This window comes from Protopterus annectens, chromosome 2.part2 (assembly GCF_019279795.1).
Source record: "Protopterus annectens isolate FY-2018-M chromosome 2.part2, PAN1.0, whole genome shotgun sequence".
NCBI lineage: Eukaryota > Metazoa > Chordata > Ceratodontiformes > Protopteridae > Protopterus > Protopterus annectens.
Window position 1 is genome coordinate 770,262,402 of NC_056730.1, and position 24,432 is coordinate 770,286,833.

Consider the following 24,432-nt stretch of genomic DNA (forward strand, 5'->3'; position numbering starts at 1 on the left):
CATATATTGCTCATCAACACAGTCATCTTGGTTTGGACCATTGGGGGAATACATATTTTCATTAAAATTAACTCCATCATGAGCCCTCACTTTAAAATCATTATGACTACCCATGGGTTTAGGGTAACAAACTCCTTCACTGTATTCAGTTTTGTCCCTCTCCAACTTTTTACATTTTCTGTTGAAAATGTCTTGGCATTTTTTATCAACAAAATCCTTCACAAAATAATATTTTGCCCTATAGTCATTAACTGTAAATAGCAAGTCATTAGTTGGTTTGTGATTAACTTCATCAATCTGCTTCATAAAACATTCAGTTTGTTTCTCATTATTCGTAATTACTGACCTAACAATATCACTTCCAGCTCTATCAAAAATAGCAATCAGTTCTTTATAAAAATCGGTGCCTTCCTGTGCATTATTTGGAAATTTCCACACCCTCAACCCCTTAGGTACCATTCCAATGTTAAGACATTCTTTCAAATGCATGTTATCAAGCTGCAAAGTCCTGTATTTTAACATTAGAGTTCTAAACAATTCAACACTATCAAGAAAAGTGTCCTTTGATGGTGGGTGTATAGGACTCATTTTGACCAAAACTGTATTTCCCTTCATTAAGCCAAGAAACAATGTCCCAGTCATTTACTTCATTGTTTTGTAATGAAAAGTCACCTGAATTTGTAGTATTTCGAATATCCAGACCTCGTTGCTCTGTTTCATCTGAAATATCCATTTTGGAGCCCAAAACAGCTGGGGTGATGTAATCCATTTGCAAAGTCTCTTTCCCTCTAGAAGCAGCTGAAATACTGGCATTCACATTCTTGGTATTGCTGAGCAGGCCTCTGTTCTCCATAGCCAATTGTGCTTCCTAGTTCCCTGGAAGTGACGTTGTTAAGGCGGGAATAAGCAAAGATTGACAGACTGGGGTCAGAAGCTGCACTAACTGATAGGGTTGCCACGCCTTTGTTTTTTTTTTTCCGGACTATCCGGAAATCAAATTGATTCTCCGGTATTCCAGAAAACACTGCACAAACTCCGGTATTCTGTCTCAAAAAAGGAAACAGGTTATTGGAGTTTGTAAATCGGCTGATTTAATATGCTTTTTTACAGAAAGGCATAGTAAATCAGATGAAAGCAGACATTAGGAACTGAAAAAGAGGGCGTTCCCTGCCCGATGATATCAGATTGACAACACGAAATGGGCGGAGTGTGGGAGGGAGAAGAGCGGGGTGGGCATAGATACTGGTGATGCAAGGGGTGTTTTACTCTGGTTTTAGCCACAACAAAAGGTGGCAACCCTACTAACTGAGTTACTTGGAAGAATGGAAGAATATTCAGTAGAACCACAGTGCCAAATGCAGCCCTCTTTCTGGAGATGATATCTGACTTGTAATAAGCAATAAATGTATGAGCATTACACCAAGTGGGAGCTGCACAAATATCATCAATAGAAGCTGTGGACCAAAAAGGAACTGTAGTGGCCATTGACCTAGCTGAGTGTGCTTTTGGCTGTTCTGTCAAGGTTAAACCTCTCGAGGAATAAATATGATCGGTTATCCATTTGGCTAGTGTAGTTTTAGACACAGGTTTTCCCAATTTGTTATTGGTAAAGAAGCAAACAATTGGTCGATCTATCTAAATTCTTTCATCCTATCATGATAGAAATGGAGTTGCCTATGTACATCTAAAAGGTGAAGCATGTGTTCTCCTTTGTTGTCAAATTTAGGAAAGAAAGCCATCAAGTTGATCACTTCGGTGATGTTTGCTTCTGAGGCAGTTTTAAGTACAAAGGAAGGATTTTTATGTAAAGCAACCCAATCTTTATGGAAAATTAAATAAGACGTTTTTGAAGAGAGTGCTTTGAGTTCAGACTTGCCTCACAGAAGTTATAGCCACAAGTTATAACACTATTTTCCAAGAAAGAAATTTGAGTTCTTCTTTAGCTGAGGGTTCAAAAGGGGATCTGTCAAACTCTGCAAAACAACAGTAAGATACCAAGGTGGGGTGGGATCTTTTATCAGAGGCCTCAGTAAAAAAGGCACCTCTAAGAATGCTTTACATAACATGTATGAGGCTAAAGGTAAACATTGTGTCTGATGTGATAGTTGGAGATGGCTGCCAGCTGAACTTTGATTGTGGGGAACTAGCACCACCTTGAAATACTGAAGCCAGAAAGTCTAAAATAGCAGAGATGCAGGAATGGTGAATAGATCCAGCTCTCTCTCTGCTGTGCCAACAAGAAAATCTCTTCCATTTACTCTTGTAAATCTTTCTTGTAGAAAGTTTCTGAGATGAAAATAAAATTTAGCGAATGGGAGAGGAAAGCCTGGAATGTGGTTAGTCTAAGGCCTGTAATGTCCAGATGAATCATCCGTGATAGGTAAGAAAGAAGGTCTGGACATGGGTACAGTGCCCAAGGTGGACATAGTAGATGAGACCAAAGGAAGTGGAACCACACTTGCTGAGGCCAGAAGGAGGCAATGAGGATTACCCTGCTCTTCAACTAGAGTGCTTTCTGAAGGAATTTGGGGATTAGAGATAGAGGAGGATAGGCATGTAGAAGACCTGAGGGCCAAATTTGGACTAGCGCATCTCAGTGATTGTTCATGAAGGGGAGTTAAGGCAAACAACCTGCTGCATTTGTTGTTGAGGGAGAGGTAACTTGATGGCAACAAGGTTGACCCCATTTGTTGAAGATCATATTTGCCATTGTTTGATTCTGAGTCCACTCATGAGGCATCAGGATAGACATGCTCTGCTGTCTGCTAGAACACTGGATTTCCCCCAGTATGTGCATTGCTACCAGAAAGCTTTTTGAGGAGATTGCTCTTTGCCAGACTCTCATTGCTTCTTGGCAAAGGGGGTAAGATCTGGTTCCCCCTTGTTTGTTGATATACCAAACTACTGACATGTTGTCCATTTGTATAGCAATTGTCCCTAGAGGAAGAGAGCTCTGATAGGCCTGCAATGGTAAAAGAACCACTCTCATCTCTAGGACATTTATATGCAAATTGGTCTCTTCTGGGAACCATGTGCCTTGAACAGTCCATCCCAAGAAATGCCCCCCCCCCAAATGGGAGGTGTCCTTTGTCAACATGGCAGTTGGGGTAGGAAAGAGAAAGGGATGTCCTTGACAAATCCTGTCAGACTGAGTCCACTACAGCAGCGAATCCTTGCAGACACGAGATAGTTTTATAGGATGTTTTAAGGGCTGTTGGAGGATGGACTTTTGAACTGCCAGAGTCCAGTGGAAGATATGCATGTGTAGACAAGCAGTAGGTATAAAGGTAATTGCTGCAGCCATTGATCCCAAGGTTTCAGAAACATTTTTTCTAGGGTAGAGGGGTGAGAAATAATCTGTCTGACATGCAAACTCAAGGCAAGAATTATGTTTTGTGATGATGAGAGAGAAAGAGAGAGAGAGAGAATTGATTGTATCTGACTGAGCCTCTATAACAAGACTTTGTAAGACTGATTCTGATTCCCATGGATTGAGATAACCAGAGTAGGTAATCGCTGGCTTTTACTAAGAGATGCCTGATTGGTGTGCTGAGGAGCCAGTTGTCTAGGTAAGGAAACACACGGAATCCATGTAGTCTTAGATGAGCTGCTACCACTACTATGCATTTGGTGAACACTCTGAAGGCTGTGGAGAGACCGATTGGCAGGACTCTGAATTGATAATGACTAGCTCCCAACCAGAAGTGTTGATATCTTTGAGAGTGACTGTTCTTTTGATGTGATAGTATGCTTCCTGAAGCTCTACTGAGCACATCCAATCATCCTCCTGTAACAGAGATAGAATGGACTGAACCGTGACCATCTGGAACTTGGAGTTCTTTACAAACTAGGCTAGATAACAGAGATCCAGGATAGGTCTCAGGTCACCTGTTTTCTTTGGCACTAAAAAGAACGTTAAAAGAACCTTGAGTAAAATCTGGATCCTCTTTGATTTGGTGGGACCTCTTGTTTGATTCATTTGTCTAGCAGCTTTTGAATCTCCAGAGCTGCTACCTTCCACTGATTGGGTGGAACATCAGGGATACGTTTTCTTTTCATAGAGAAAAAAAAAAGAAACGCTGCTCCAAAGTCACAAAACGGTATTTTAGTAAACCAAATGTAAGCGCTTTCATTTCCAATACTATAGAAACATAATCAGACAAACAAATACACTACCTCACATCCTTTTAATGCCATAAAAAGCTAAACCTCACTTCCTTAAGAGGGTGGCGCCCAAGAGCAAGGCATGTTATGCAGCATCTTGTGCAATGTCTCACTTTCTAAGAAAGGTGGCACCAAAGTACAAAATACAAACATTTTCTTACCTCATAACAAATAAAATCCTAGTGCATGTTGAATACTAAAAACTGAAACCATATATACATGCATAAGTATTAACGCCAATGATAAAATTGCATTCATTAGTTTAAATACTAAAAAAATACATATTATTTCATGATAAAAATGAAACAGTACCTGCTTTCAACTTTAAAATGGGTTTGATCGATACACACTCATTAAGCCGGGGGGGGGGGGGTAGTGGCATTTAAGAGGACTTGCCAATACAGTTCCCTTTTCTCCACTAAGGTCTCCCAGTCACCCCCTCTATCTAGTGCACCCACCTTTTCCAGAATAACAAATAGAAATTTCTTATAACCAGGACACATTGTGGAATGTTTATAAAGTGCATTACTTGTGTTTTTGCTCTTACTAGCATAAAGATGCTGGTAAATTCTCATATGTAAGGGGCCATTGGTTTTGCCAATATAAAAAGCAGAACAGGTGGCACAAAAACTGATGTAAACAACTCCTTTAGTATTGCAATCATATTTACCTTTTACAGTAAACAATTACGGGCAACCTTGAACAGGGGAAACTACTTACCTCCAGGATATACCTACATTGTCAGCAGGCCTCACATTCATAGAGGGAATTTGTAAAAAGGGAATGAAATATCTTCTGGATACTGTTCTTTGCACCTACATATCTTTTGTGATGGCTGCCCAGGCTTTTGGGAGCAAAGACAAGTACCCACTGACATTCTCCAGAGAAGTGCAGTTGGGCATTCTTTCAGGAGCACTGAAAGGGGGTCTTTGAGAAGGAATCTCAGAAGCCTTAGTTTTGTAGACCCCCTCTGTCATGTGGGTGGCATCTTCCATTATTTTACCCTCTGCCTCTGGGAGACAAATCTCTGCATGAGTCATGAAAAGGTCCTTGAGATTTCCAAAAACCACATCTTTTTACCGCTGCATTGATTCCTAGAAAAAGGTATCTGTGGGGTAGTAAACAGATTTCTATGGCAGACAAGGTCTTTCCATCCTTCTCACTATGGGAAAGTGTCTATTTACCAAGCACATGGGCTTCAGGCCAGTTATTTTACATTAAGGTTTGTTGTCTGCACTCTCGTGGGAGGAGAGGGTAGATTCTGCCTGCCTGCTTATTTGAACAGTTTCTTTCTGAAATTGGTGCGCCTTGTTTTCTGTAACATAGACTAGATTCAGGCCTGCTGAATCTAGCTTTGTTTGTATAACTTGAGCACTAATACAAGCCATCTTTTTTTGGAGAAGGTTCCCCTGCATCCTAGTGGTAGGAGTATGCAGCTAGAACTTGTCTGATTGAAGACTGCTGGAACAGGGCTCAGTTTTGTACTTTTTTATTGGTTAATGTGTTTAAATTAGTTTGCTCATTTTCTACTGTTATATATTAAAAAAAAAGTTCTAGCTTGTTTTCCTGCCTTTCCTGTTACTAGAGTAGTCCAGATACAGATTTGCTGTATTCAGGACTGTGTTGTAGTTTCTGAGTTCCTCAGACGTTTCTGTGTTAGAGAGAAGCCTCTCAGCTTGTCAGTGGGAGTGGTAAGCACTAGGTAGCCTGTCTACCACAAGAAGGAGTGGTTTCTAGCTCCCTTTCAAGTTTGTCCTTTAAAAGCCCATGTTTGCATGGGTTTGCATGAACTATTAGCAGTGCCAGAAAGTCTGCTCTTCAAGTTTTCCCTTAGAACTTGCTAGTTCTGTTCTGCCTTGCATTTAACTAGCTTATTTGCCTAGCACATCATCTGGTTTGTTGTAGCAATTATTGTAGTACACATAAGTGCTAACAGCACTAAACATCCTATAAGGAAACAGCTCCAGTACTTATTAATAATGACCATCCCTCTTGACATGTCTAAAAATCAGTTCCCTGTGCTTTCTCCTATTAACCTGGTGAACTTGGGCATTTTGAGGCAGTGTAGCAACTGCCTCATGTACACAGACAACCCTCTCCTCCCAGCACTCAGACTTGTGAGAGATGCACTTATATATCCAAACTGGAAGACATGCACTCTTCAGCCAAGACCGGAATAGCTGGTCAAGAGGAAAAGGTCAACTCCTGCACCACACCACATGCAACAGATAGCCCTCCAGAACACCCACCATCACAGCTCTCACATAAAAACACAAACCACACACCCACCTTCGTGGAGGCTCTCAATAAAAATCTACCCAAACAGCAGAGACCTCCAAATCCGAACCGCACTTGACCACCACAACACAGCACAAATCACAAGACACATAGCTCACTTAAACAGTGTGCCCCTCAACCTAAGCCCCTAACGCAAAACAGCTTACCCAATACACTAATCACAGGTGACTCGATAGTGATGCACACTGATGTCTCACACACTAGGTTGAATGAGGGGAAGGTAACAGTCAGCTGTCTGTCCAGTGCCAGGATCCGACACATAATACATGCACTCAGGTCACTCCAAGTACAAGTATGAGTATGACTCTGTCATTGTCCATTTGGGTGTGAATGACCTGAGACATACCTCCCTGGACTACATGAAAAGAGACATGGAGGAGCTCTCTGATTATGTGGCCCAGGCAGGTATGACCCTAGCCCTGAGCAGCAGCCTACCATCACCCAGAATGATACAACAGTACAAGCAGAAAATGATTGACTTCAACAATTGGCTAAGTTTCTGGTGTCATTCTAAGGAGATCCAGTATCTGTCTGCTTGGGATGACATGATTGACAGACATCGATGCTTTACCAGAGATGGCCGGCATTTGTCACTCCTAGGTTTCCGGATACTGGCTAAGGCTCTTGCCACCCCTATAGTGCCTTTTTAGGCGGTGTTCCAAAGACCAAATTACCACCATAACAGCTATAAAAAAATGCAATCTGAGGGTCATGCTGCTCAATGCTAGAAGTCTAAATCTCAAGATGCACGCACTCGACGCACTCCTCAAAATGGAGAAAATCGACATTTGTGCTGTAATGGAGACCTGGTTTAAAGCAGCAGAAAGCCCTGGGCTACCAGGCTATAACTTATTCCACACCTTTTGGCCCCAGAAAATGGACAGAAGCTCCAGAGGTGGTGGCATCTCCATATTCATAAAGGATATGCAGACCTCCAGACTAGTAGCCTAGCATAACGCATCGGAGATACTTCAGGTACAACTAACAGTGGGTAAGATGGCCATTCAGGTCGTAGCCTGCTATAGGTCCCCAACCATGTCCCAAGGCTCTCATTCCATGTCCCTTAGCACCCCAGAAACTATTAGGGTCCAACCCAGCACTCTCATAATGGGTGACTTCAACTACCCCTCCATCAACTGGGAAAACTACTCATGCATCATTACACTTGCCCAACACTTCCTGGAATTCATTAATGCCAGTGCGCTGGAGCAGCTCATTCTTACCCCCACTAGAGGAAGGAATATCCTTGACCTGGTTATTACTAACATGGGCAACCACTGCTCAACACCAATAGTCAATTCCTCACTGGTTAGAGCCAAGCACAGACTAATTACCATAGAAATCCACATCTCACCCACACCACCAGCAAAGGTAACTACCATGAAAAACTTCTCCAAAGCTGATTTTGGGCTCCTAAAAACAGAGGTGGCTAACTTCACAGCACCCATGCAAATGGAGAATAGGTGCATGACCGCCTAATCATACACCAGTGCATTGTACGAACACGTACACAAATGCATGGAACTAGCCATACCAAACGGAACCAAGATGCTCTCCTCCAAAAAAAGGAAGCCAGTCTAGTGGTCCCCTGCTATTAACAAACTCAACAACAGAGGGAAGAAACTGTTGCAGAAAAGGTGAAGTTCCAAGACTGGAAAAACTCCATTATTAGCCTCAACAAAAAGTTGAGATCCTTCATCAAAACCTCCAAAGCTAGCTATGAAGGCAGAATTGCTGCAGACACTAAAAACAACCACAAAGCTTTTTACAGTTATATCAAGAATCTCCATGACAATACCCAGATTTGCTCTGAGTTACTGCACAAGGGTACCTCCTATACTGAGCCAACAGATATTGCCAACATACTGGCTGACAGATTCAGTGCCAACTCTATCCCTCTCTCCTCCCCAAAGGACCAATCCCAATACCGGAAGGATGCCAGGTACCCAGCATTACTGCAGTACAGGTTAAAGCTGCATTGTCCAAGACCAAGAATATAGCTTCCATGGGACCTGACAATATCCCTGGTTGTCTTCTACATGAACTACAAAGTGAACTGGCGCCACACCTGTGTGCCCTGTTCAATCACAGCCTCACCTCGGGCTTTGTCCCTACAGAATGGTGCACTGCTGCAGTCATCCCTCTCCATAAAGGGGGAGTGACTACAGACCCTGGGAATTATCGCCCCATTAGCCTGACGAATCTGATATGTAAGGCTATGGAGTGCATCATCATGGACCTGATTAACAAAGATATAGAGAATCTCCAAACTCTGGATCCCATGCCATTTGGTTTTGTGAAGGGTAGATCATCTCTGCTCAACCTGGTTGACTTCTTTGAATCAGTCACCAGAGCTGTGGATGAGGGCAAGGCAGTTCATACAGCCTTCCTCGATCTGGCCAAGGTTTGATACCATTCTGCACTCAGGAATTATTGATAGACTCACCAAACTAAGCATCAACCCCTATATCACTAGGTGGGTTGCAAATTGGCTCACAGATGGAACCCACAGTGTGAAAGTAGCAGACTCCAAGTCAGACTGCCGACCCTACAGGCATTAGTCCTGGGTCCTCTCCTGTTTGTCATCTACTTCTCAGAAGTCCAGGCCAACACAGAGGGACTCTGGCTGACCAAGTTTGCTGACGATTAGAATCCGGGAGCCATTATTAACTCCCCAAGTGATGTAGACATCCTACAGAAAGGCCTCACTGAGACCAGCGACTGGTGTTGAAACCATGGCCTTAAGCTTAATTCCAAAAAATGCATCGTCATTCCCTTTGGGAAAAACTCAGTTCCCACTAATTACCACATTGATGGTAACCCACTGAACACTGAAGGCGTTATAAGAGATCTGGGGACACAGGTTGACAGCAACCTCTTATCTGACCACCATATTGCCACTGTGGTGAGAAAGTCCTTCTATGTGGCACATCTCATCACCAAGGGTTTTGCATCCAGGAAGAAAGAGGTCATCATCTCTCTCTACTCTTTCTTCATTAGACCAATCATCGAGTATAATGCCCCATTTGGTATGTACCTCATTAAACACCTGCAACAGCTGGAAAGGCCACAAAAGTACCTCATGGAAAGGAGGATCCTAGGCCTTAAACACATGCCCTACATGGACAGACTCAAAAACTCCAGCTTTTCTCTGTCTCATATTTTCTATTAAGAGGCGATCTCTGCTTGACTTACAAAGCCATGTCTGACCCAGCCCTGTTAAAAATGTTACACCTAAAGAAATCTCAATCACTCTGCACCACATGCTCCAGGGACCTCAATCTCATTTCCAGAATCAACAGAACATGCTGGAGGGACAGGTTCATAACCCAGAGACTGCCCATGCTCTGGAATAGACTTCCCATACATGTCAAGCAGAGTACATCACTGGCCCTTTTCAAGAGAAGTCTTAATGAGTGGATGGGAAATAAAAAAAAAGTTCACCCCGGGGATCACTCCAGTGGTTGTACTTGATAGAGGCACCAGGAACTAATGGCAGCATAATGCCAGAGCAGTTCTATGGGCTAGGCTTGTAAAGATTCCAGGGCTGTTGGTCTGGTACACACCTATGAACCTATGAGAGAAGCCTTGAAAATATACACACACCCTGTGGGCATCAGAGTTGGGTATCTTGTGCTCACAGGAAGTGTACCTTTTAAATCCATTTGGCTTCTCAGCTAGTGCTGTAAACTTGCCAAGCAGCAAAAACTCAGTCAAAAGAGAATTTTTTTTCATATATATATATATATATATATATATATATATATATATATATATATATATATATATATATATATATATATATATATATATATATATATATATATATATATATATATCTACTGTGTATGATTTTATATATATATAATATATATATATATAAATCTTAAAGAGAGTAAAGAAAAGAGAAAGTTATACCAACAATGGTAACATGATTACCTTTATGAAAAAAGGCCAGGGGTCATTAGGCCAATATTCTGGAAAGAAATAGCCAGGAAATTGATATGGCTAGGCTTGTATAGGCCCTAGGGCCAATAGCCTAGTACCAACCTATGAACCCAGAAGTAACTTTGAAGGCAAGCATGACAAGAAAAGAGAAAGGATAAATCAGGGAGACCTGATGGCAAAATGTACCACAGGGCATTCTAATCATTCCTGAGTACTATGACATTCTCTTTTCCCTTCTGTCTCCTCTTCTACTTCACAGCCTACCCTCTCTGGACACCTTCAGGAGAGTGAGGTAATGCTTTTTAGAAGCAATTGGATAAAGATTACCTCAGGCAATTGAGCCCTATGTGTCATCTGTCCGCATTATCATCTTTCAAAATGTACCCCAGACCAGTCTGACCTTCCAGAGTGGTACTGGAGGTCATAATTCAGCCAACACTGAAGACATCCTTCTTACTACCAGAAAGTTGATTTCCTACAAGATTTTTTGTTTGTAAATTACAGAAGATAACCCACAGAAAGGGTAGTTTCACCAATCCCTAGATCACATGGCATCCAACATTCTTGTGGTCCAAATGGCAAGATTCCATAAGTGAAAGATCCAGTGGTACCTGAAGAACTAGTGAGAGGAATAGTCCCAGCATCTACAGAAGGAACTTGTAGTTGTGCCATACATGCAGAGAGTTCATCTGGTGGAGTTTTCAAATTGAGTGTCAGTGTGCGAATGTATTGTTTGTCACCCATACACTATCAGATCCTGACTGCACAATTTTCAGGCAGTGGATTCTGGTATAGAGGAAGAGGCATCATGTCAGCATCAAGGAGATGTTAATGGTGATATTAGCTCTGAATATATAATTGTGGAAGTCAGAAGTCATGCACCTAATCACAGACAGAACCACAGCCATGATAAAAGATAAAAAGATGGGATGCATTCATATGCACTGTACAGCCATGAAAGCCTGGGAGTCATCTTCATAATAAAATGTGAGTTTCAGGGCTTTATACATCTCCATAGAACTTAGCAACATGGCATTTGACCTCAGAATATGAATGACCATCAACAATGAATGTCATCTAACCAAAGATGTTTTCAGCCAGGTAATGGAAAATTGGTGGTCAACTGAAAGAGACTTATTAATTTCTGCTGACAACAACAATATCAGCAACTAGAAGAGACTTATATGATGTTTCCATTTAGGAAGGAATGCAGGCCAGATGTCTTCTCCATCCCATGGAATGAAGTATTTCTCTATGCCCATCTCCAGTCATCAGCTACCAGGAGTTCTGCAGACGGTAAAAGTGGAAAGGCCCAATGTGATTCTCCTGTTCTTTTTATGGCAAAGGCATTACTGTTTCACTATCTTAGTGCCGCTAGTAAAGGATCCACCTTACACTCTGCCTCCAGTAAGTGGACTTACTGACCTAGCAATTATCTGCTGTGGTTCAACCAAACTTCCAGGGCCTGATACTTAAGGCATGGATGATCCGACACTTATTCATCCCTGGCACATGTTTTTGAAGGAGGCTAAGTAACCAAAAATAATGAAGTTATATATGTCAAAGTGTTGCAGAGTCTGCTTAAAGGTATATATGGCTCTGCCTTTTATGGACATTGTGATCACCTGTTTAATATTGTTCCTATGTTCCTAAACAGTCCTGGAAGCCCAGTTCTGTAGGGTTACCACCTGGTACTATATTATCCGTTTCACTGCAGCACTGTCCTAATTCTCAGTAAAATTCATATTAATGTTCTGTCATTATGCATTCTTGTTTTATGCTTCCAACAGGACCTTGCCTGATGGCTGCACTGCCAATACCCAACTCTAGATATACCCACACTTGTTAAGAGCTTTGTAACCCATTCATGACAAAGCTGGGGTTCAAGTAAGTTGTCCATCCCTAGTGAGAGTCAGTTGGAAGGGAACATAGGGTGGAAGGGAACATGGCAGCTTGCTGATCCTGGGGGGAGCAACCTACCCTCTCCCCACTGGGAGAACCCCCCCTCCATCAGTGGCTCTGTCAAATATGCTATTGCAGCCCCTGAGGTGAGGGCCTTTAAAAAATGAAGTTATCACCTTACGGTTCTAACAAATACTCATTGGCAGAGGTCATATAGGTTCATAGGTTCATACTAGGCTATCTGTCCTCGGGCAATTATAAGCCTCTCTGTATATGTATGGCACCCTTTTTTTGAGTATACTGTACCCTTTTACTTTTTTTTTTTAGTTAGTTGTCTGTCTGTCTAATACACAGGGTATATCAATACAATTGTGTTTGTCATGCATGCTTCAAGATAAAATATTTTGATACATTGTATGTAACATGGTTTTAGAATAATTAATGCAAATATGAATAGGCAATGTCTGACGGCTAGAGGCGCAATAGGAGGTAACTGCAGAAATGCCTGAAGACGTCACTCGGCTGTAATGAGTTAATGGACCGAAATAACATGACAACTAAATGTACAATTACATGATGCCAGTATAAACTGCTAATGTTAAATGTTTTAAATAACTAGAGGATATATTACATTCTAAATTGTTCAAGTGTAATACAGTCTTTATACTTATTTGATCATTCTAAACTGGTGAGAAATACTCATTAAATGTGATTGTCACATTAATTCCTTCCCCTCCAGTAAAGAATTATGATTGCCAGTACTCAGGCTGTACTCTGCATAACAAAGAGCACTGCAGTACTTGCAAACCTTTTAAAGTTCTGACAAACAGAATCATGAATATACAAGAGGCTGTTCTCGTACTTCATTCTTATTGTGTTAGATGTTCATATGTTCAATTGTTAAAACCTACATGAAAAGAACAGCTGTACAAATTGCAATGTAAACAATGCATCTACTGTTACCATTTATTTATTCAAAAGCTAAGCTCTGAACATGTGAAAACTTCATTACTTGATTAAAGCAGTTATTTGTATTTTATTACATATATATTAATGTTCTTTACACTTCTCTTCTCCCTGAGATAATCTTTAGCTGCTCAGGGTCATTTGGTCCTTGTTATGGATTAGTAAATGTATAGTTTTATTTAGTGCTTTCGTTAAAAATTAGACTTCATCAGAATACCTTGTATCTAACAAATCAAGTTTAAATGCCCTCCCCAGCAGTAATTAAACAATTAAATGACATCTTTTCCACTTGTGAAGAATAATAAACATTTGCATATATAATTAAAACAGTGCAATAAAAAGGTTGCAGTAAAAATAAAACATTAGAAACTACAATATTAAAACTATTGAGTTATGTTCCAGCATTTTTTATATAAAATATAATGATTTAAGCTTCAGCAGTGAACATAGTAATCTTGTCATTCAAACCAGGAAACTGGCAGGCATTAAGCTTAATTTGCCATTTGATTTCAAGGAATTCCAGGTACTCATCAGAGAGCCCCCCCCCCACCCCCGGAGACCCAGATCAACATGCTCAATGGCACAAAATTTAAAAACATGTAAAGGGGAAAAAAACTAAGATGTTTGTACAAAGCATTTTTTTCATTTTGGGGACTTGTGGTTATGGATGTTATTGACTATAATGCAAAGATGTTTGATATGCTTTACAGTGAAACTTATCTAGAAGTGTCTCGTAATGAGTTGAATATCACATATAGGGATATAGATCTTACCCTAGATGAGTTATTATTAAATGGACAAATCAGTCTAGAGGTTCATGAGTTTTTGGAACTCAAACATCCTAGGATAGGGACAATTTTTGGGATCCCCACGATCCACAAGTCAATAACACCCCCCCCCCCCCATGTCCAATTGTAGATGCAAAAGCATCAAAAACTTTCTGTTTGGCCAAATATGTTGATGAAAGGGTCAAACATGTTTTGGACAATAGGAAATGGGTAGTGAGAGACTCATGGGACTTTTTGGAAAAAATAAAACCCGATATGTATGATGATGAACTGATTATGGTCACTATAGAAATTTGTGACGTATTCTCATGTCATTTCCCATGGCATGGGGCTTGAATGGTTCTATGACTACTTGTGTAAAAACACCAGGTTTGACCATGGTTCAATTTTGACTATTAGAACTTGTATAGAACTTGTGTTGGACAATAATTTCATTGGATTTGAAGGACATATTTTTAAACAAAGACCGGGTCTGGCTATGGGTGTGTGCTGTGCCCCTGTATTTGCCAGCATTGTTTTGGCACACTTGGGAGGACTTTTTCCTTTTAAGTTCTAGGTTCAAGGAACTCTGGACACTTTATGGTCATTACTTGGATGATCTTGTCCTGTTTTGGAAAGGGACTGAGAATGAACTAGATGAGTTTTTCTCTTACATTAATGAGACAACTGATTTTTTGAAGTTCAGTATAGTTAAGGACAATAATACCCTACATTTTTTGGCTGTAACTATTAAAAAGGACTACACTAGAAAAATATTCACTTCCCAGTTATATAGGAAACAACTTACTGTAATTCCCTTTTGCACTATGAAAGATGGCACCCTGTACACCAAAAGAAAGCCCTGGTAAAAGAGTAATTCATCAGGCTGGCCAGAATAGGTTCATAGGTTCATAGGTTTATACTAGGCTATCTGCCCTAAGGCATTTATAAGCCTAGCCCAAAGTTTTGCTTCCTTACCCTTATATATGAAAAAAAATAAAAAAATATTAGTTGTTGTGCTGTCTGTCCTCTGTCCAGCAGAGATGATTCCGGGGTAAACCCTAACATCTCCCATCCACAGGTCAGATTTCTCAGACAGAGAGCCAGCAGTGCTCTGCCTCTCTGGACTGGGATTCTTTTTATTCCATCATAGGAGTCTCTGAGTGATGAATGATCTCTGAGGAAGGAGACTTTGCAAGGGAATGTGAGGTATTAAAAGAAATGTTATTTAGTAGGGGTTACCCTACTGACTCCGTGGTCAACATCTATAATGAAGTCAAAAATAAGAGAGAAGTTGGCATTTTTCATACACTCTTGTCTAATCACCTGAGTGGAAGGGAGGACCTTGAGAGAAGTAACAACAAATTTAGTAGGGCCTTGGTCCTTCCACTTACCATGAACTTCTTTGGCATATGACACATTATATCAAAGTTTTGGATGATTTTTAACTTAGATAGTAGTATCAACAAATTGGTGGGGTGTCAACCGATGGTGTACAAGAAGGACACCTCAGTAAAGGGGCTGTTGGAAAGAAAAATAAATATACCTGAGAAGCATGGTTGTTTCAAATGTGAGAGATGCTCTCAGTGTCCTTATATACTCAATGTGGACAAGTTATTCATTAAAGGCTATGGGACTATACTACCTTGTAAAAAATATTCTTGTTACTCTAGAGGTATTGTCTATATAGCTAAGTGTGATTCATGTGAGGAGTTCATAGCAGGAAAAACTAAGAGAGCTTTGAAGCAAAGGGTTTACGAGCATACTTATGACAGATGTAAAAATGAAAAAAATGCTTTGTGTAAACATCTTAGTTTTTCCCTTCACATGCTTTCAAATTTTGTGCCATGAGCATGTTGATCTGGGTCTTCGGTGGGGGGGGATCTGATGAGTACCTGGAATTCCTTGAACTGAAATGGCAAATTAAGCTTAATACCTGCCAGTATCCTGGTTTGAATGACAAGATTACTATAAGTTCATTGTTGAAGCTTAAATCATTATATTTTATATAAAAAAATGCTGGAACATAACTCAACAGTTTTAATATTGTAGTTTCTAATGTTTTAAAAGGGTTGATATTTAAACTTTTTTACTGCAACCTTTTTATTGCACTGTTTGAATTATACATGCAAATGTAGATTATTCTTCACAAGGAGAAATTGTCATTTAATTGTTGGTTACTGCTGAGGAGGGTATTTAAACTTGATTTGTTAGATACATGGTATTCTGATGTCTAGTTTTTTATGAAAGCGCTAAATTAAAGTGTGTTTTTCCTGTACTACGTGCTGGTTTGTTGTTTCTGGACTACCCTTGTTCTGCTTTGGTTGTGTTTCATCTTATTTTCGTGTTTCTAAATGTATAGTTTTCTCCAACACAATGTAGACTCCATTTATGACTAGTAATGCCTGTTAAACACCTGTGAAGTTTGTTTCAGTGAATATCATAAGTACATGGAAGGTATAGGGATTGTCTAGTTGGTGATACACTACTTATACCATATTTTATTCTAGGATTCTGTATTTATTAAGGAGCTATTGGTATATATTAACGTTAAATGCTAAGTTTCTGTTTATGAATTTAAGTTTACTTTTTTGACGGAAGTTGAACCCATCAAGAAGAAAAATGTTTGTGTTGTGGTATGCGCAGTTAAATGTTATATTACTAGAAAATGGACCTGCATTCACATGTTGAATTTAATTAGTCTCAGTTAGTATAAAGTTTGTGAAGGCTTTGAACCTAAACTATAAGTTTAATATAAGCTCTGAGGATTAGAAGGAAGTGTGGAAGTTGGCATAAACTATCATACTGTGGAACTTGTAACTCACAGAATAATACACCCCTGTCTTAAGGTATATGATGGTACCAGCTGATTCATAGTGAGATATTGGGAGAGGGGATGCGTCTTTCAAATATTTGTCTTCTTAACCATGTTTCACTGCTGTTATTTTAAATGTAATAGCTTCTGTCCCTTAAGACTGCATTTTACAAAAACAAATTGGACTGTTTTTATTATTTATTATTATTATTATTATTATTATTATTATTATTATTAAAACAATGATTATTGCTGGACCACCAAATATGACACTGAAATTTTGAGCACTTTCATTCTTTTTTAATAACAAACTTCATCAGAAATGAACATTAACAAACACAATCTTCATTTTATGCTCATTTTAAAAATTACGTGACCAGCGATTACCCGATCACATCAGCTTATTTTTAAGCCCTTAGTTTCAATAAAATTTTTAAACTGGTGATATCATTTAAACAAGGCTGAAACATCTCAGCCAAATTAAATTGCCAAAACAATTCTTTTGCTTCTAACATAGTATTATAATCACTCCAACACAGCATTCTAATTGCATAGTTTTTGGCAACTTTTACAGTCTATTATTATTATTATTATAATTTAATAAATGGTTACAAAGTAGCTAGTGATGAAGGAGTCTATGTATGGCATGGAAGAATTGCAAGGTCAGGAAAAACATGAGGCAGTACTTTTTCACAGAGAGTTGATGGAAAACTGAAACAACCTGATAAAATTGGGGAGGATAACTTAAAGGCAGACTCTGACTGATTTTAAAGAAAATTGGGAGAGGCATAGAGATGCTGCCAAATGAGGTATTTGTGTATCTCTTAATGACTGAACATTAAAAAGTACTTAAACCTAATAGAAAGGATAAACAAATCAACCTAGATTCCTTATGTGTTTATAACACATTAGACCCTTTGTGATCTTATGACAGGATATATATGAGAGACTTTAACCATTGTTTCATACTTTCATGGTCGCATATACGGTTTCCAAGAAAGAATAGCTTAATCATATTACTTTGATAAGCCAGAAGTTTTAGCGACAAATTCTAATATCAGCAGTCTTTAAATGGTGCAATGTTTTTGATGTAAAGGAAATTATTTCTACAGAACTGCTCCTCTGTAATATGTGAGTTGTAAACTTTAATCATAGCACAGTATCTACGAACATATTTTGCATGTTGCTCAAAGGATATTTGTATTTTTACAAATAGATTGTCACAAAATAAAATTTTGGTGCATGTTATATTTCACATGGACAGTGTTCTGGTGCCTACCTTCGAAGGTGAATATGGCAGTGTGAGGTATGACGTTAAAGCAGAACTGCACAGGCCTTGGCATTTGGTTTCAACTTCAAGTTCAGACTTCACCATTTTTCAACACTTTGCTGTCAATACTCCGGAACTGATGGTAAGAGCTATTACAATATTTTACCTGGTGGTAGTCAGCCTTTGCATATTTGTTGTGCTAAAAAAGTCAGCTCCAGAAAGAAATCTGTACTGCAGATCATGATAATCTGAATGGGAACTGGTATACAGGCTAAGGAGAAGTGATGACAAAGCTTTACCAATGCAGGAAGAGCTTTTGGGTAGGTATTTCAAAATGAATCAGTGATGTGTATGAAAAACAATGTACATATACATGTGAATAGATTTTCATGACTAGGAACACCTTGTATATGTAAGGTGCATCAATTCTGACTCCACATATTATTTAAGCATCTGCATTGCGATGTAAACCATACAACAAATGGCTGATGACTCCAGCTGTTATGTTCCAGGCAATCTCTATTAGCAGAGAGCATCAGACTGACTAAAAGCAGTGAAACATAGCTTACGCTCTACAGGTGGGAAGGATACCATGTGTAGACTAATATGGCAGGCTAGGCTGGCATGTGAGTAAGCTGTTAACAAAAGGTGGCTGAAAGAGAACAAGCACCATGAAAAAAGACATTTTTACAGTGTTTTCTAAAATAACTTATGCAGTGTGATTTGGGGATAGAGCCAACTTTCTTGTAGTCCATATTGTATTATTTTGTAAAATAACATGAAGGAAGGTTTCATATAGTCTTGTTGTTGTGTCTTAGGGGTCGCCACAGCAGAACTCCAGTCCGCTAATGATTGGCAGTAGATTTTTACGTGCCGAGTTGCCAGCCCTGATGCACAACCTTCAACGAAGGTACACCCATTCACGCATGTCTCCACACAGAAGACGCTCTAGCTGAGAATCGAACAGGAAGTCTTACTGTGAGGCCACAAAGTTACCTCAGCACCACCACCGTGGATTAATTATGAAATGAACAAATATAAAAATGTTTACTATACTGTGATTTCTAAATGGAATAACTACTATAAAGAAGATGTACTGAGTAATGATCAAGTTAATGTCAACATGCAGTAACATTTTATATTAAACAAATACATTCATGATGAATGTTGCAGTAAGTAAAATGAATCATTTTGTAGAATCTAATTATGTAAATGCAAAGCCAATCATTTTTTTTTTGCAAATTTCGTTACATCTGTTTGTGTGAAATACTTTAATCAATTTACAGCTCCATTAAAAGTGGACCAAATAGACGTGTGTGCTGCTCTGAAAATGATAGTTTTAATCATCAGTACTTAAAAATTGCTTATCTACTGATCTAGATATAGCAAACGATCTATTTGGTTAATGCATCGTATGTGGTTAAGTATGGGAAGATTATTAAAATGGCTGACCATACTAGATGTATGAATACTGTTAATACTACCAGTGAAAAGTAAGTAATTTATACACAGAAAACTGAATATATGGAAACATACCTCTCAACTGTCCAGATTTTGGCAGAATGTCCAGATTTTTGCCTCATATTTCTGGTCTGTTTCTCATAAAATTGTGATTTTTCTGGCAAATCACTGGCAAATCATTGAGGAATTAAGACAGAAAATAATGCCAAATATTTGAGTCTCAGACCTCATATCCTTCAGAAAAATTGTTCTAATGCAAAACCTGTTCTATCAACTTTCTGAGATCAATACTTAAAAGGTGCCCCTATTTTTGAGCCTTTATCCCACCATTATTTATGGCTTTGTTCAGATTTCTTGTTCTAAGAGGTTGAAAGGTATGTATAGAAAATGTTGCCAAAAGTTTACATCTCACTAATGGGATGGGTACTAAATCTTAAAAATCATTCAAAAAAATTGTGAAAAATTATAGAAACATTTGAATTCAAACTCTTGCCATTTGCAATACAAGTTGGTCTCTTTAAATAGAATCTAATAAGATGTGAAAGCATTTTGGCATACATGATAGATCTACATAGAATAGCAGAACAGTCGTGTTTTAAAGGTAGGCTGACAGATGTTTTGAGGATATATGAGATGTCTGTTTAAAAATTTAAAAATAAGCCATTCTGTAATGATGTATAACTAACCAAGCATTACAAAGATTAGTGTTAGTGTACCCATGGTCATTCTAGAATTATAGCAAATTGCAATAAAGTGCAGCTGAGAGAATTTTTAACTAATTCTCCTAATAGCAAGCATGTTTTCTGTGTGGAAGTTTACATACGGTTGATATGTATTGGTTAAAACAAAAATATTGCAGAAAGTACAATTGCAAAGGCCATATTAATAAAGTGTGCTATAAACAAATGATACAATGAAACCTAAAAAGCATACAGGGTGAAAACTCTTTATATAATATAGTGGATATAAAGGAAAAGTCATACAATACAATTAACTGTAGTAGATGAATCTTAAAGCCCAGTGTACTTAAAATTACAGTAAAAAAAAATTGGATTGCTCATAAAAATATCAAGAGTAATACATTTGATGAAGTTGCTTAAAGAAGCCTTGGCCGCTTTGTCTAAAATATCTATGCAGGAATATGAGAAAGTATTCTATGAATACCAGTGGGTAAAACAAAATTGCTTTTAAATATTTATAGGAAGGAAAAGCTGCCAGCATGAAAAAAACTAATTGTATTTGTAACGTATGATACAAGTTTAACTTCTGTGTTTTACTATGCATGTATGACAGGAAGAAAAGAATTGTGTGTAGATAGTAGATAAAAAAAGCTGAATGCACAAACTGTTAAAAAGGTATAGATGTAAGTAGAGGATGGTAACAAAGTTGGCATAGGTGAAATGTTTTTATGATTGTTTACAGAGTCAAAATATTTTTTTTCCAAAATATAGAAACATTAAAATAAATACAGTGACCAAAACAGAAACAGTTTCTAGACCAAATTCATTGCGGTTAGTGTAGCACACTATAGTCTTATACCCAAGACAGGCTATTTTTAGTTCTGGCTACTCTGGAGATGAGAAGAAAAAGGCTTTTTCCCTCTGATTTCCTGTTGATTCAGTGCACTGCAATGACTTAATCAGCTACGTTGGACTAGATCAGCAATGTTTCACCTTTGATGAAAGCAGAGGTTTCCACATGAGATATAGCTGAGCTGGGGTTCCAGTGAAGGACTGAAGTGCTTGATTTTGAATGGACAGCAGCATTGGCTGCATTTTTATTGTCCAACTTTTGCAGGGCCAGAGCCTTACAGACTATAAACACCAGGAAGCTGGCTCAGTGGTTTACACTGCTGCATCATCGTAAAACAGTTTTTACCTGTCAGTTATCCAACTAAGGAGCCTAGTTTGCAACAGGAAAGGCAAGCTCTTCATTCTTATTGTGTATGTAGAGATGTCCATACCTTCTTTGCCACAGCTTAGTTGTACAACTGGGATTGGTTTTACTACTGCATTGTTTCATATGGTGAAATCGGTGCCTTGTTTTTAGCTAATTACATTACTGATTATGCTTCTTTTGGACACGTTGAAATTAGCACTTTTGTTCAGCAAACTGTTTGGCTATTGAGTTGAAATAAAACTGCTGTTATACCTCATTGATAATCACATTTGCATTGCTGACTGCAGAGGTACTAAGATTAAATAATATTGCACTGTTGTGTCTTCTTGCTTTAGTACTGTTGCTCACTACTGACAATATTTAGGGTAATATTGCAGTACTGCCTGCCTCTTATACTAGGTACCTAAAAACAAATGATCGTTTTTCATTACTGACTGTACTTTTTGATCATTGGTGATGTTGCATTTTGGCTTCTTACTGATTACTATTGTGTACAGCATTTAAAGCTACTGCTCTACAGTACTGCACTAGAGGATACAAGGTTATCTTAGGGATATACTTTTATTACGTGGCTGACTGCTATACTTACACTGCAGTGAAACTGTCTGCTTTAGAGTTACAGCAATTGAAACTACTCATTCAGATTATCTGTAGTTATAGGTTCATAGGTTGATACTAGGCTATCTGCCCTAGGGCATGTATAAGCCTAAAACCAAAAGGAAGGATGAAAGCAAGCACACAAAACGAAAACCAAAATCCAGGCTTGCCAGGAAAATCCAAATGAAGGTCGGAACCCTTAAAAAAATTTTTATTGAAAACCAAAGCGAACACAGTAAGCTGGGAAACACAGTCCTCCGCAAAAGGTGAAACACTCTGACAGTATATTAACGCCAAAACAATTCATACGTTTTCGACCCAAAAACAATGTCTTCATCAGAAAGTATAAAAATATCTCACACTAAGGTGCTCTTATATATCTAGTGAGTTGAACAATTAAGTTAATTAACCAATGATAACATTGATAAAATTCAAAATTAAAATCATTAATTCAGTTAAAACAACTCGAACTATTTATTACAATTAAAACCATATTAATTCAACTCCTGTTACAAAAATTGTAAAATCTAAGATACTTTAATACATTTGTTTAATTTAATCTAATACATTTGTTTAATTTATTTTATTTGTTAGTTAATATTTATTTATATTTTTATAGGTCCATCTATTAAAGTATCTTAGATTGAACAGTGACTTTATGTGAGGGTTCAGTTCTTCTTGGAGCTCATGTAAGACACAGCCTGGGACACCGTCTGGTCCCATTGATGCTGTGTTTTTTGCTTTGGAGAGGGCAGCTCTTACCTGTGCATCTGTGATGTCAGGGAGGCCACACTCTGTTGGGATAGACATTTGTTCTTTTGGCGGGGAAGGAGGGGAGAAGTTTGCACTGAACCTGTCTGCTAGGATGTTGACAATGTCTGTGGGGTCAGTGTATTTTTTTTCATTTTGCACTAACTCAGAGCATATCAGGGAGTTGCCACCCAGGTTCCTGACATAACTAACGAAGGCCTTGTGATTATCTTTAGCATCTTGTGCAATTTATCTTTCAAAGCTGGCCTTAGATGATTTTATGAGGGATCGTAGTTTCTTGCTAGTACTGATCAGAGATGCCTTCCCTTTTTGGGATTTTGCTCTATCATGTAGTAGCTTCCTCCTTCTGTTGTATAGCTTATTTATGGCTGGGGTCCACCAGACAGATATCCTGGCTTTGGAGGAGTGAGTCTTGGTTTTATTTGGGATAGCACGATCCATGCATTCCTGTAGGTGTCCATAGAATGCATTTGTAAAGGATTCTGCGGTTTGGGCTGTATTTTCCACTGGCCCGGGCACTTTGAAGGATTCCACCTCGGTTTTGAGAAGTGTGAAGTTTGCTTTTGAGAAGTTCTTCATGGTGGTTTCCTTGGCTGGGGGTGGGGATGGGATATGGATGTCCAGTGAGATTAATTTATGGTCAGATCTTACCAATGAGGGGTATACCTCTGGTATGGAACATAGAGTCCCCATGTTGGTGATGATCAGGTCCAATATGTTTTCCCCTCTTGTGGGAATGTCTCTCCCTTAGATGGGTCCAGAGCCACTGAGCAGGCACCGACTTTTGAGGGTGTTTTCAGGCCTCAACATTTTTATATTAAACTGATGCCAGCCTCAAAAACAAGGTCAACAACGTCTTCTATGTCTAAAAAACTGATGCATGAGCCATGTGCTCAGACCCCTATGCCTAAAAAACAGTTGATCAAAATGGCTGAGGATTTAATTACCTTGAACAGGGGTTCCCAACCCCCCCCCCCCATGCTAAGAAGCCTAGGCAAGGCACTGATTATGAATCTTCAGATCAGGTTTCCATTTCTTCTGATCAGGAATTTTCTATTCCACCCTATGAGGATTCTGATGCAGAGGAATCCATCCCATCTGCACCTCCTCCTGAGGATTACTCTTTTGGAGAGACTTTGCATACTTTAAGCGAACATTTTCACTGGAAGAGTCAGGACTTCTTTGAATCAAAAAAGAGGCTTAGGGACTTCCTTCTTCTTCCTCAGCATAGCCTTTGGCAATACCTCCTGTATTAGACATTGTTGATGATGTGTTTTTGGAATCAAGCATGGCTCCTGATTCCCTGCCTCCAGCTCCTAGTAAGTCAGAATGATATTACAGGGTTCCTGGCTCCCACAAATTTCTATTCAAAAATCCTGCTTCTGTTTTTGAGACTATTTCTTAGGGTCCTAAGGGTGTGAAGGCCTCTACAGCCAAAAATCCTAACCCCTCTGACAGAGATTCCAGGGTGCTGGATAGATGGGGAAAGAAGGTTTATACATCTGCAACCTTGGCAATCAGGGCCTTAAACTGCCAGTTTCATATGCTTAAATATCAACAGCATGTTATGGGCT

The 24,432-nt window shown here is 39.0% G+C and overlaps 1 protein-coding gene across 1 annotated transcript in view; it reads left to right on the forward strand.

The window, feature by feature from the left end:
• Positions 1-18,374, forward strand: part of LOC122795982 (arrestin domain-containing protein 3-like) — a 313,946-nt gene extending 295,572 nt beyond the window's left edge. The window contains exon 3 of the mRNA XM_044064465.1: positions 18,125-18,374. Coding sequence (XP_043920400.1) covers positions 18,125-18,374 — 250 coding nt within the window. The remainder of the gene's footprint in view (positions 1-18,124) is intronic.
• The last annotated feature ends 6,058 nt before the right edge of the window (positions 18,375-24,432 follow it).